Here is a 12,465-nt window from a genome sequence, read left to right on the forward strand (position 1 = left end):
ATTGGAGATGTTGGTTAGAGCTGCCCTGTGCTATAAAAAATACTCACAAAATTTGAGTTCTATTCACAAGAAGCATTGCCTGATGTGAACCATGCCTCGAACAAAAGAGATCCCAGAAGAATTGTTGACTTGCATAAAGCTGTAAAGGGTTACAAAATGATCTCTAAAAGCCTTGTTGTTCATCAGTCCACGGTAAGACAAATTGTCTATAAATGGAGAACGTTCAGCACTGTTGCTACTCTCCCTAGGAGTGGCTGTCCTGCAAAGATGACTGCAAGAGCAAAGGGCAGAATGATCAATGAGGTTAAGAAGAATCCTAGAGTGTCAGCTAAAAACATACAGAAAATTCTTGAACATGCTAACATCTCTGTTGACGAGTCTACAATACGTAAAACACTATACAAGAATGGTGTTCATGGGAGGACACCACGGAAGAAGCCACTGCTGTCCAAAAAAACCCATTGCTGCACGTCTGAATTTTGCAAAAGAGCACCTGGATGTTCAACTGTGCTTCTGGCAAAATATTCTGTGGACAGATGAACCTACAGTTGTGTTGCTTGGAAGGAACACACAACACTATGTGTGGAGAAAAAAGACACTGCGCTCCAACATCAAAACCTCATCCCAACTGTAAAGTATGGTGGAGGGAGCATCATGGTTTGGGGCTGCTTTGCTGCCTCAGGGCCTGGACAGCTTGCTATCATCGACGGAAAAATGAATTCCCAAGTTTATCAAGACATTTTGCAGGAGAATGTAAGGCTATCTGTCCGCCAATTGAAGCTCAACAGAAGTTGGGTGATGCAACAGGACAACGACCCAGGACACAGAAGTAAATCATCAACAGAATGGTTTCAACAGATGAAAATACACCTTCAGGAGTAGCCCCGTCAGAGTCCTGACCTCAACCCGATTTAAAATGCTGTGGCTGAACTGAAACAGTTTTGTAAAGAGGGATCGTCCAACATTTCTCCTGACCGTTGTGCAGGTCTGATCCGCAACTACAGAAAACGTCTGGTTGAGGTTATTGCTGCCAAAGGAGGGTCAAACAGTTTTTAAATCCAAGGATTCACATACTTTTCCCACCCTAAACTGTGAATGTTTACACTGTGTTCAATAAAGACATGAAAACGTATAGCTGTTTGTGTGTTGTTAGTTTAAAAAAGACTGTCTGTCTAGTGTTGTGACTTAGATGAAGATCAGATCAAATTTTATGACCGATTTATGCAGAAATTACAGGTAATTCCAAAGGGTTCACATACTTGTTCTTGCCACTGTAGCTCAATGTTTGTAATATTTATTTATATTATTTTTATTTATAGTCTTTTTTGCTCATCTTTATCAAGGGATCCAATAATTTTTGAACCCACTGTATATTATAAAGGGGCGGCAGGTAGTCTAGTGGATAGAGCGTTGGGTCAGTAACCGAAAGGTAGCAGGATTGAATCCCCGAGCTGATAAGGTACAAATCTGTCATTCTTCCCTTGAACAAGGCGGTTAAACCACTGTGCCCTGGTAGGCCATCATTGTAAATAAGATGTTCTCAACTGACTTGCCAAGTTAAATATATATATATTTTTAATATGGACAAAGTAAAAAACAGGCATTGCATGCAAACTATTGAGATGTAATCAGGTCATAGTGCAAGCCAATGTCCTGCACTGTACTGTATGTATATTGATGGTGCATGTGTAGTCTCCATGACAGAGAATCTGCCAATCACTGAAAATCACTGTTGTTGACACAAATTGGTCAAACATTCACAAGGCTTTAACTTCAATCATTCAACCTGGCTACTACACCAGTTCCCCTGCTTGTACTCTACACAGTGCAGTAGGGAAGTCTTTCCAGTAGGAATACTGGGACATAGGCTGACTTGGTGTTTTTTATTTCTCTCATTGAGTCATGGTTCCTTCTGGGCTTCACGTTTGTAGATGGATATTCTTTGCCTGCTTTCACTGGCTTTGTTTCTGTCAAGAAACTCCAAGACCGTAAGTAAATCTGCACAGTCAGTTAGAATTTAGTAATCAGATGCGGCGTCTCGTCCTGAGCAAATTTCGAACTGTTTTTCATCTACCCTTTCTGCAGATATTTATTCTGTGTATTTCACCTATAAGTATAGGCTTTTTAAAAAGGAATCTTTATTTTTTTATCTTAATTATTATTATTATTATTTTTTGGCCCACCCCTCCTCTTTAGAGGACAAAATAAAGTTTTTATTTTGTTGTTACGTGGAACATTGCAGGAAATGCAGATGAGCATTGTGTTTGACATAAATTAATTGAAAACCTGCACTAACACATGGTTATATTAACAGTATTGCACTTTTCATGCAACCTGTAGCCTACTTTTGTCCGGATAATTGCGGAATCACATATCAAGCAACATTATGGACATAACATTCAAATCGTGTTGCTGCAGGATTATTTTGCTATAACAATACTTGTGAAATGAAGATCCTACATCTGTAGTTTCTTGTTTAGAGGTGCACTCTCATTTTGTACTGATTTTCCTGTATGTTTGCTGTTGTGCATGCATATGTTCTCTCTAGGGTTTACATGGTAGCCATTCCTGCAGTGATCCAGGCAGGCTCAGAGGCCAAGCTTTGTGCCAGTCTTCTGCAGCCCAACGAGACCCTGGTCATGACCATATCTCTGATTGTTGATGAGCAGAGCAAAATTCTTCTCCAAGAGAGTTCTGACCAAGAGTTTCACCGCTGTTTCCAGTTTCAGGTCAGCCAGCACTGGTCGACATCCAGAACCATTCCAATAAGAGTATACAGTACTTCTTAGCTTTGTGATGCATCTCTTCATTTTAGTGCAATGCTATCTTATTTGATGGGAAATGTCAATGTGGTGGCTTTTCTGGGATTCTGGCTGAAATTTGACATTAAAAAAAAGATGACATTAAGTACTAAAGAAAAATCATTTTTAAAACACACTGATGAAAGGAGAAGTGATTGAATCTTCACAACCTTGACATTGTTGCAGCACGTTCTTACCATATGATCATATGTCATTGGTTCATTGTCTCACTGACAGGCCCCTCAGGTGGAGAGTGACCAAGTGCAAAACTTTAAGGTGGAGGTTCGAGGTGAAACGTTTCTATCGACAGAGGAGAGAAAGGTCATGATCAAACCCTACAGTCCGATTACATTCATCCAAACGGATAAACCAATCTACAACCCAGGACAAACAGGTAATTTTACACAGAGCCAGTGACTTACACAATTAGTCTCCTTGCTAAGAAACAGGACAATTAGGTGGGAGTATGTTTCTATGATGGTTTGCCCTGTCATCCCAGAAACACTTGAAACCGCACCATCAGGTGCAGATAAAGAACAAATCCGCTGTGGGTTCACTCAGAATATGTACACTGGCATTTGAGCCAACATATCATATGTTACAAACTATTCTTCTCCTGGACATTATCCGTTGATTCCAATTGGCTCACATCACTCCTACTCTCCCCTGTAACTATTCCCCAGGTCGTTGCGGTAAATGAGAATGTGTTCTCAGTCAACTTATATTGATATTGTAAATATTTTCAGCGAACTCAGTGCAGTTTTCCTTTAACTGCAATTGATTGAATTGGGGCCTTAGTACCAACAGTGTAAAATACTATCCAGAGTAGCTGTTAAAGTTTGTCTTGCAAAATTCTGGTAACTTTCCCAAAAATCCCAGGTTTTACAGAAATCCTGGTTGAAAGATTCCTGGAATCTGGGAATCCTTCAACAGGGATTTCTGGAAAATCTGGGACAGTTAGCTAAATTATGCTTCTAAATTTCTAATTGAGTGCTTGTCTTTGTCTTTTCATTGTCTTTTTACAGTGCAGTTTAGAGTGATCGCCTTGGATACCAATTTTAGCCCTGTCAATCAGCTGGTGAGTCTTGAAAATGATTGAATATTGAAAACAATGACATCTATTTCATCTTCATTTAGATCAGTATCTCAACCACTTAAAGAAAAGACAAATACAGAAGAATCTCAAGGATTGCTTCACATTACTGTCTGATAGATGTAGCAATCAGGTATTATGTAACACTATGTACAACATTGTCCAACCAACTCAACTCTGCGGCCTTGTGGTTAGTGTCCTCCTTGAGAATGGAAGATTTAGGGTGTCGAGCCTTACCAAAGAACGGGATCAGATGCCTCTCTACTTGACACTGAACATTAAGGAGATGGATTGAGGTTAATGCCAAGCAATAGACTAGCATCCTGTCCAGGCTCCTTCACTCTACAGAAACAGGACATAGGCTCCTGCCTTATGGACAGGGACAAGGCTTATGATGGACAATATACTGTAAATGGTTATTTTAATTCAGTAATCAACTAGCCACATGTTATACACATCTCGTTAGTACTCCATGAACAATAAGACTTTGGAAATGGGAAATGTTTTGAACAACTATGGGGCAAATTCCAAATCTTTAGGCCATGTCTGTTTGATAAGGCTACACAAACATTTGAGACCCATAGCACTCAGTGCAAAGGTTCTGCAGAGGTTCTCTAAATAAACCTGCGTGTGTGTATTTTAGGGTCCTCAAACATTCACCACAGGACATGGGATTTTCAATTAATTTACTGTAGGTCAGATTGGAATGTATGGGATTTTTGTCCTCAGATTGAATTAATCTACTGACTTTATTTTAAAGTCCCAGTGCAAATACTACTTGTGATATTTAGTTGAGGAGACAAACCCAAGCACCTGCCTGATTCCTATAGTTGCACACAGCTTTGCTCCTCAGTTCATTTTGGGGGAATTTTAGTTATTCATAAAACATTAACCAACCTTTTGTCTTTGCCCTTCACAGTACAATGTTGTGGAACTTGAGGTAAGACCCTTATTAGTCTGTCAAAAATACTACAACATGATAAGACGATGACTCCACCAGCTAGGTAGGTCATCATTCATTTCCACATGGGAGTTACCAGAAGCCTCCATATCAGCTTTATGTGAACACATCTGGGCCACCTTCAGTAAGAAAACTTCAGAACATTGCAGATAGAAATGTCATGAATAGAACTGACGTGACTCCTTATTCTACATGTCAGACAGGCATGTTTGGCTTACATAACATGTTTGTATCTGAACGTTCCACAGTCTTGTGCCCTGCTAAATGTGTCCTTTGTTCTATGAATAAACAGGATATTCATCAGAATAGGATTGGACAGTGGGTCAATACATCATCTAGCGGCAACATTCTGCAGCTTTCTCACCCCCTGAACTCTGAAGCACCCGTAGGATCCTATGCTATTGTAGTGTGGATTGGTGATAAGAAAATATACCATCACTTCAAGGTAGAAAAATATGGTAAGTTGAGCTTCTTTATTTACCTTTCATGCTCGGTAATATTATGGATCTGGCAGTTGAATTATTAAATCACAATCCAGGAACATTCATGAGTTAACTGCTGTTCTATTATATCTAGTTTTGCCAAAGTTTGAGATCAAAATGAACCTCACCGATGAGATCAGCATTGTTCAAGAGGAGTATAAAGTAGAAGTATGTGCAACGTGAGTCTACACTATCGCCGTTTCGCAATGCACTGTTGTTATGTGTAACTCCACTAATGTCACTGTCTAATTAATCGCATTGCGCAAATGCAGACTTTGAGTCAAATACTAATTTAATTATTTGAATTACTTTTGCATACATCTTAAAGGAAGTATTTACTGAGTGGCGCAGTGGTCTAAGCCACTGCATGTCAGCGCAAGAAGTGTCACTGCTGTACCTGGTTCAAATCCAGATTGCATCACATCTGCCTGTGATTGGTCCCATAACATGGTGCACATTTGGTCTGGGTAGGCAGTCATTGTAAATAACAATTTGTTCTTAACTGACTTTCCTAGTTGAATAAATTAATACTTTAAAAAAATACAAGTAATTCAGTATTGGAATGTATTTGGAAATCCAAATATTTTAATAGTCCATACATTTCAACCCCTGTCTGTTTGGTCTTAGGGGTATTTGAAATAGTGTATTTGGAAACAAATACTTAAATATGCATGTATTTGGGCCTCTCGGGTGGTCTAGAGCACTGCACTGCAGCGCTAGCTGTGCCACCAGAGACTCTGGGTCCGCGCCCAGGCTCTGTCGCAGCAGGCAGCGACCGGGAGGTCCGTGGGGCGAGGCACAATTGGCATAGCGTCGTCCGGGTTAGGGAGGGTTTGGCCGGTAGGGATATCATTGTTTCATCGCGCTCCAGCGACTCCTGTGGCTGGCGGGCCGGGCGCAGTGCGCGCTAACCAAGGCTGCCAGGTGCACGGTGTTTCCTCCGACACATGGGTGCGGCTGGCTTCCTGGTTGGATGCGCGCTGTGTTAAGAAGCAGTGCGGCTTGGTTGGGTTGTGTTTCAGAGGACGCATGACTTTCGGCCTTCGTCTCTCCTGAGCCCTTACGGGAGTTGTAGCGATGAGACAAGATAGTAACTACTAACAATTGGATACCACGAAATTGGGGAGAAAAAGGGATAATATTTTTTTAAATAAACTATAAATATGCACGTATTTGAACCCAAATCTGTACTAATGACAAAAACTAAATGAAGACCTACAATGCTACTACTGCTCAAAGTTATAAATTGCTTCTAATAATTTAAAAGTTTGAGACAGTGGCATTTACATGAACAGCTGGGCCTTTAGTCATAAAGCATCTCAGAGTAGGATTGCTGATCTAGGATCAGGTCTCCCTATACATGTGACACAAACGATTGCACTGATCCTAGATCAACACTCATACACTGAGAGGCTTTATCAATACAGGTCTAGATGCATTGACAATGTTGAAAGTACTTGACTTAAAGAAAACCTGCAGGTATAATGCACTGTTGTAAGCAGCATGTATGAGCCTTTGTAATGTCTCATATGAGGTTTATAATATACTATGTCTCTCTAAGTAGGAAATGTATGATGTTTTTGATGCTTTTCATTATGAAATAAAATCAGATACACGTATGGACAGCCTGTACCTGGAAAAGCAGAGGTAGAGTTGTGCCGACCTTTAAGGAACGATGTATTGATATCAATGAGATTTGATGTGGAAACTCAACAAGGAGTTCCTGATTATACAGCCCCCTGCCACAAAGAGTCAATAGAGGTCTGTATGCTTTCCTGAAGAAACTATCATCAGTATAATTGTCTTTACCAACATATTACATTTGAATGTGATGTGGTTAAATTAGTTCTTAATGTCTGTGGTTTTGCTTGCTTTTCCCAGATGGACCAAACTGGCTGTGCTTCTCATGTCTTCAACATGTCCATTTTCACAAAGAATGCTGGAGAGAAAATTCTCATAGACAGGTTTAGTTTTAATGCAAAAGTAGAGGAGGAGGGGACAGGCAAGTCATTTATCACAAGAATTTGGAGTTGGGAAAAGTGATGACAACATTTGCCTGCAATCAAATGAAAACACATTTTTTAAATTGAGAGTGAAAGGCATGATGTCAATATGTGTAATTAGATTGTGGAGACCTGTGTTTGACCTTCGGTGCTACACCATAATGCTATTTACAGTGGGGCAAAAAAGTATTTAGTCAGCCACCAATTGTGCAAGAGATGAGAGAGGCCTGTAATTTTCATCATATGTACACTTCAACTATGACAAACAAAATGAGAAAAAAAAAGAAATCCAGAAATCACATTGTAGGATTTTTAATGAATTTATTTGCAAATTACGGTGGAAAATAAGTATTTGGTCACCTACAAACAAGCAAGATTTCTGGCTCTCACAGACCTGTGTACCTCTTCTTTAAGAGGCTCCTCTGTCCTCCACTCGTTACCTGTATTAATGGCACCTGTTTGAACTTGTTATCAGTATAAAAGACACCTGTCCACAACCTCAAACATTCACACTCCAAACTCCACTATGACCAAGACCAAAGAGCTGTCAAAGGACACCAGAAACAAAATTGTAGAACTGCACCAGGCTGGGAAGACTGAATCTGCAATAGGTAAGCAGCTTGGTTTGAATAAATCCACTGTGGGAGCAATTATTAGGAAATGGAAGACATACAAGACCACTGATAATCTCCCTTGATCTGGGGCTTGACGCAAGATCTCACCCCGTGGGGTCAAAATGATCACAAGAACGGTGAGCAAAAATCTCAGAACCACACGGGGGGACCTAGTGAATGACCTGCAGAGAGCTGGGACCAAAGTAACAAAGCCTACCATCAGTAACATACTACGCCGCCAGGGACTCAAATCCTGCAGTGCCAGATGTGTCCCACTGCTTAAGCCAGTACATGTCCAGGCCCGTCTGAAGTTTGCTAGAGAGCATTTGGGATGATCCAGAAGAAGATTGGGAGAATGTCATATGGTCAGATGAAACCAAAATATATATTTTTGGTAAAAACTCAACTCATTGTGTTTGGAGGACAAAGAATGCTGAGTTGCATCCAAAGAACACCATACCTACTGTGAAGCATGGGGGTAGAAACATCATGCTTTGGGGCTGTTTTTCTGCAAAGGGACCAGGACGACTGATCCGTGTAAAGGTAAGAATGAATCGGGCCATGTATCGTGAGATTTTGAGTGAAAACCTCCTTCCATCAGCAAGGGCATTGAAGATGAAACGTGGCTGGGTCTTTCAGCATGACAATGATCCCAAACACACCGCCCGGGCAACGAATGAATGGCTTCGTAAGAAGCATTTCAAGGTCCTGGAGTGGCCTAGCCACCAACCCCATAGAAAATCTTTGAAGGGAGTTGAAAGTCTGTGTTGCCCAGCAACAGCCCCAAAACATCACTGCTCTAGAGGAGATCTGCATAGAGGAATGGGCCAAAAACCTGCAACAGTGTGTGAAAACCTTGTGAAGACTTACAGAAAACGTTTGACCTCTGTCATTGCCATAAAAGGGTATATAACAAAGTATTGAGAAACTTTTGTTATTGACAATACTTATTTTCCACCATAATTTGCAAATAAATTCATTAAAAATCCTACAACGTGATTTTCTGGATTTTTTTCTTCTAATTTTTTCTGACATAGTAGAAGTCTACCTACGATAAATTACAGGCCTCTCTACTTTTTAAGTGGGAGATCTTGCACAATTGGTGGCTGACTAAATATTTTTTTGCCCCACTGTATACATGTTTTTAATCATGTTTTAAAATATTGTGTAAACTGCACTGCAATTGACTTCTGCATTGTGAACTGTCATTGTGCATCATGGTGGCATGTGTTCTTGTTAAATAAACCATCCTATGCTCATTTGTTTTCCTTTGACAGGTATTACACGGTCAGAGGAAAAACACATAGTGCTCTCCTATGTGATTGGAAAACTCACGTTTGTCGACACGCCCAAAATCTATGAGCATGGATCAATTATCGAGGGCAAGGTAAGTCCAGATCCAGTGTTATTGTTCCTAGTACTTTGTTGAATTGTGGATGCCATTTGTTCTTTGACATTCCTGTTTACTTAACTACTAATGGTAGGTAACAGTGACAAACAGATGTAGCATGGCATTACTCCTTTTTTCCTCAGATAAACGTTGTTCACTTCAACAACACACCTATCTCTGACATGTTAGTCTACCTGTTAGAGAAGAAAGGCTGGTCCTCACATCATCTCCAGAACCTAACCACGGACAGTCATGGTGTTGCCAGTTTCTCCCTCAACACAACCACTATGCCCAAAGAGGATATTAACCTCATAGTAAGTATGATTCCTTCTAAGGTTTTGAAAGATTCTGAGACTCTTTATGCTCAATCCCAAATCACCCCATTGACCCTACACCCTGAGGTCTATCATGCTCTTGTGGAGATCTGAGAAGATTCCATTGGTATAATAAGCAATATGGTGAAACTTCCACCTATCCTATCAGAGCTCTAAGGGGTGGAGGTGCTCTCAGAGGTGGAGCTCTAAGGGTCAATTGGGCCTTTCGTTATACTCCCTCTTCCCTCTGTTGATTTCCAGGTTAGCAACACACCAGAAGCAGAGAGCACTAGATACAGGGTCCCCTATTTCAACAGGGGGCACCACGTACTCTCACTGATCCAGCCCACTGCCCCTCACAGTAAAACATCCAGCTCTCTGGATATTCAGAAGACGGAGAAACCACTGGCATGTGGGGAGGAAGTGTCAATCACCATCCAGTATGCTATCGTAGGGGAGACCGTCCCAAAGGGCTCCGTGGATGTCATCTACCTGGTGAGTAGAACCAGAAACAAGTTGTGACAAGCTGCAAACCCAGGGTGCATCCGAAATGGCACCCTATTCCATAGTGCACTATTTTGAACAGGGTCATTTCAGACATAGTCCCAGCCTCTCACCTTTAAAGGAAGGATGTCCATATACAACACCAATACTCCTCATCATCTCATTATTCCTGACTTGATGGGAAAACTGTTTTTCCCTCCTCCAGGCCTTATCCAGAGGGGAGATACTTCACCATGGACATATGAAGGTTACTGTACAGCAGGGGAGTCCTGGTGAGGATGATTTATTAAGTAATTATGGACCTACTGAGAGGTGCTTGATGACAATGACCGTGTGTAAGGTTACATGCTGCACAATAATGCGATTATTGTGGCTAGGCAGATTAATATAACACTTAGATTAAAACGTTTACATGCTTTGCAAGAATAACACTTTCCCTAATAACCCTGTTAACATGGAAGTCTGAAATCAGGCTACTGATAAATAAACGTTCAGCAGAGTTCAAAATAAACTTTTTACGACAGCCACCATGCTATTTTTGGGAAGCATATTTGATTCTGAGTTCGGACATTTAAAGTGTGTATGTGAAAACGACTTATAAAACACATACATTCAAACTCACTTCCCTTGCGCTAAAGAAGGCAGATCGCTCGGCTGGTGCTAGCAAATGAGCAGATCAAATACACTGCTTGAAGACCAGTAATGTGTTTACATCAACGAATAAGGTATTTATAAATACTAATAATTTGAATGATTGTACAGAAAACCAGGGGCCTCATTCATAACCGTTGCGTAAATTTAACACTAAATATCTGCGTGCACCATTTCTGAAAAGACTGCACATACACACAAATATTGAGATACATAAACTTGGTGCATGCCATACATAAGCATGTTTCTGATTATACATCAGACCTGTTATAAAACTGTGCGCGCATCAATGAGCATTATAACTCCTCCTGGGAAACACTCATCGTTTATCTTTTATGGTATTGGAATTAGGCCAAGACAGTAGCTACAGGAAATAGTCATGTTGAACTTGATCAAATGTCTTTGGAGGTGTTGACAGAATTATTTATTTTGCAGTGACATTTTCTGTAATCTACCAGGCCGTTTCTGAAAGACAAAACCAATTGAAAATTGTTGTGGACCTCTAAACAGATCACAGGTCGCAGTTGTAAATGAGAACTTGTTCTCAACTGGCATACATGGTTAAATAAAGGTTAAATAAAAAAATATCGTTTGAATGCAATAATGTTTTGCATAATTGTTTCCTTAAACATAAATATGCTGCACTGCCCACGAATTCTGAAACATTGTCTAAAATGAAAACAGTAGGACTACTTAGTGGTAGCCTACACACTTCAATACAAATAATCAACTGCTGTTCACCTGTTAAATACTGTATGTTATAAACCTTGTTCCCCGTCCAATGCGTCCAAAAGTTTTTTAAAAAACGTGAAATGACAGTATAATAGCCTATCTAATAATCCCAATTACATGTGCGATGCACATGGTAATTTCTTGTGTGGCTACTTCGGGAATATGAACTCATTATGGCCAGAAAATGTGAGGAATTTATTCTGCATGATTATTGTCCTAGGCTATCCTAGGCCTATAGGCTATTTCGTGGGTAGCCTATGAAACCATCACAGCCAGAAAAGGTGAGGATTTATTCTGCAATGATCATGGTAATGAAATTAATCATTAGAAATAGGCATATTTTAGAACGCAAAGATAAAATACATCGATTTTCGCTCTTCTCGCTACGGGAAAATTATTATTAGTAGTAATATTATTATATTTAGCTACCTGTTTTTTGTTATGAATAAGAGTGTCATATATTCCTGCACGAGGCTACTTTTGCCATCTTGCAATGCAGTACTTCGACCACTAGAAACTGTGCGTACGCATGGTCTGAAGTTTACAGGAGGACAGGCACATTCAAATCAAATCAAATCAAATTTATTTATATAGCCCTTCGTACATCAGCTGATATCTCAAAGTGCTGTACAGAAACCCAGCCTAAAACCCCAAACAGCAAACAATGCAGGTGTAAAAGCACATTCCCACTTCAAATTCAGTTTTTATAAATACCAACTTTTGAGTGAAAACTGGGCATGCATGTTTAGGGGCATATTTTGTGCATACCCAACGTTTTATATGCCCCTGGTGTTTTAATCGGTGTATGCTTTCTTTGAGGTTGGCTTTACACCGATAAAGAGTAAAGTGACTATTGCATAATCTGTTTTCAGCCATAATCCGTTTAATATCGAATTATTACGGTGCATGTAAACGTACTC

General features: G+C 40.2%; 1 protein-coding gene across 1 annotated transcript in view; it reads left to right on the forward strand.

The window, feature by feature from the left end:
- Positions 1-1,791: 1,791 nt before the first annotated feature.
- Positions 1,792-12,465, forward strand: part of LOC118380173 (alpha-2-macroglobulin-like) — a 30,299-nt gene continuing 19,625 nt past the window's right edge. Inside the window, exons 1-13 of the mRNA XM_035767195.2 lie at positions 1,792-1,988; positions 2,549-2,729; positions 3,039-3,195; positions 3,827-3,879; positions 4,814-4,834; positions 5,148-5,313; positions 5,432-5,516; positions 6,948-7,098; positions 7,219-7,339; positions 9,232-9,341; positions 9,488-9,658; positions 9,920-10,153; positions 10,368-10,434. Coding sequence (XP_035623088.2) covers positions 1,903-1,988; positions 2,549-2,729; positions 3,039-3,195; positions 3,827-3,879; positions 4,814-4,834; positions 5,148-5,313; positions 5,432-5,516; positions 6,948-7,098; positions 7,219-7,339; positions 9,232-9,341; positions 9,488-9,658; positions 9,920-10,153; positions 10,368-10,434 — 1,603 coding nt within the window. The 5' untranslated portion in view covers positions 1,792-1,902. The remainder of the gene's footprint in view (positions 1,989-2,548; positions 2,730-3,038; positions 3,196-3,826; positions 3,880-4,813; positions 4,835-5,147; positions 5,314-5,431; positions 5,517-6,947; positions 7,099-7,218; positions 7,340-9,231; positions 9,342-9,487; positions 9,659-9,919; positions 10,154-10,367; positions 10,435-12,465) is intronic.

This window comes from Oncorhynchus keta, chromosome 1, assembly GCF_023373465.1.
Source record: "Oncorhynchus keta strain PuntledgeMale-10-30-2019 chromosome 1, Oket_V2, whole genome shotgun sequence".
Taxonomy (NCBI): Eukaryota; Metazoa; Chordata; class Actinopteri; order Salmoniformes; family Salmonidae; genus Oncorhynchus; species Oncorhynchus keta.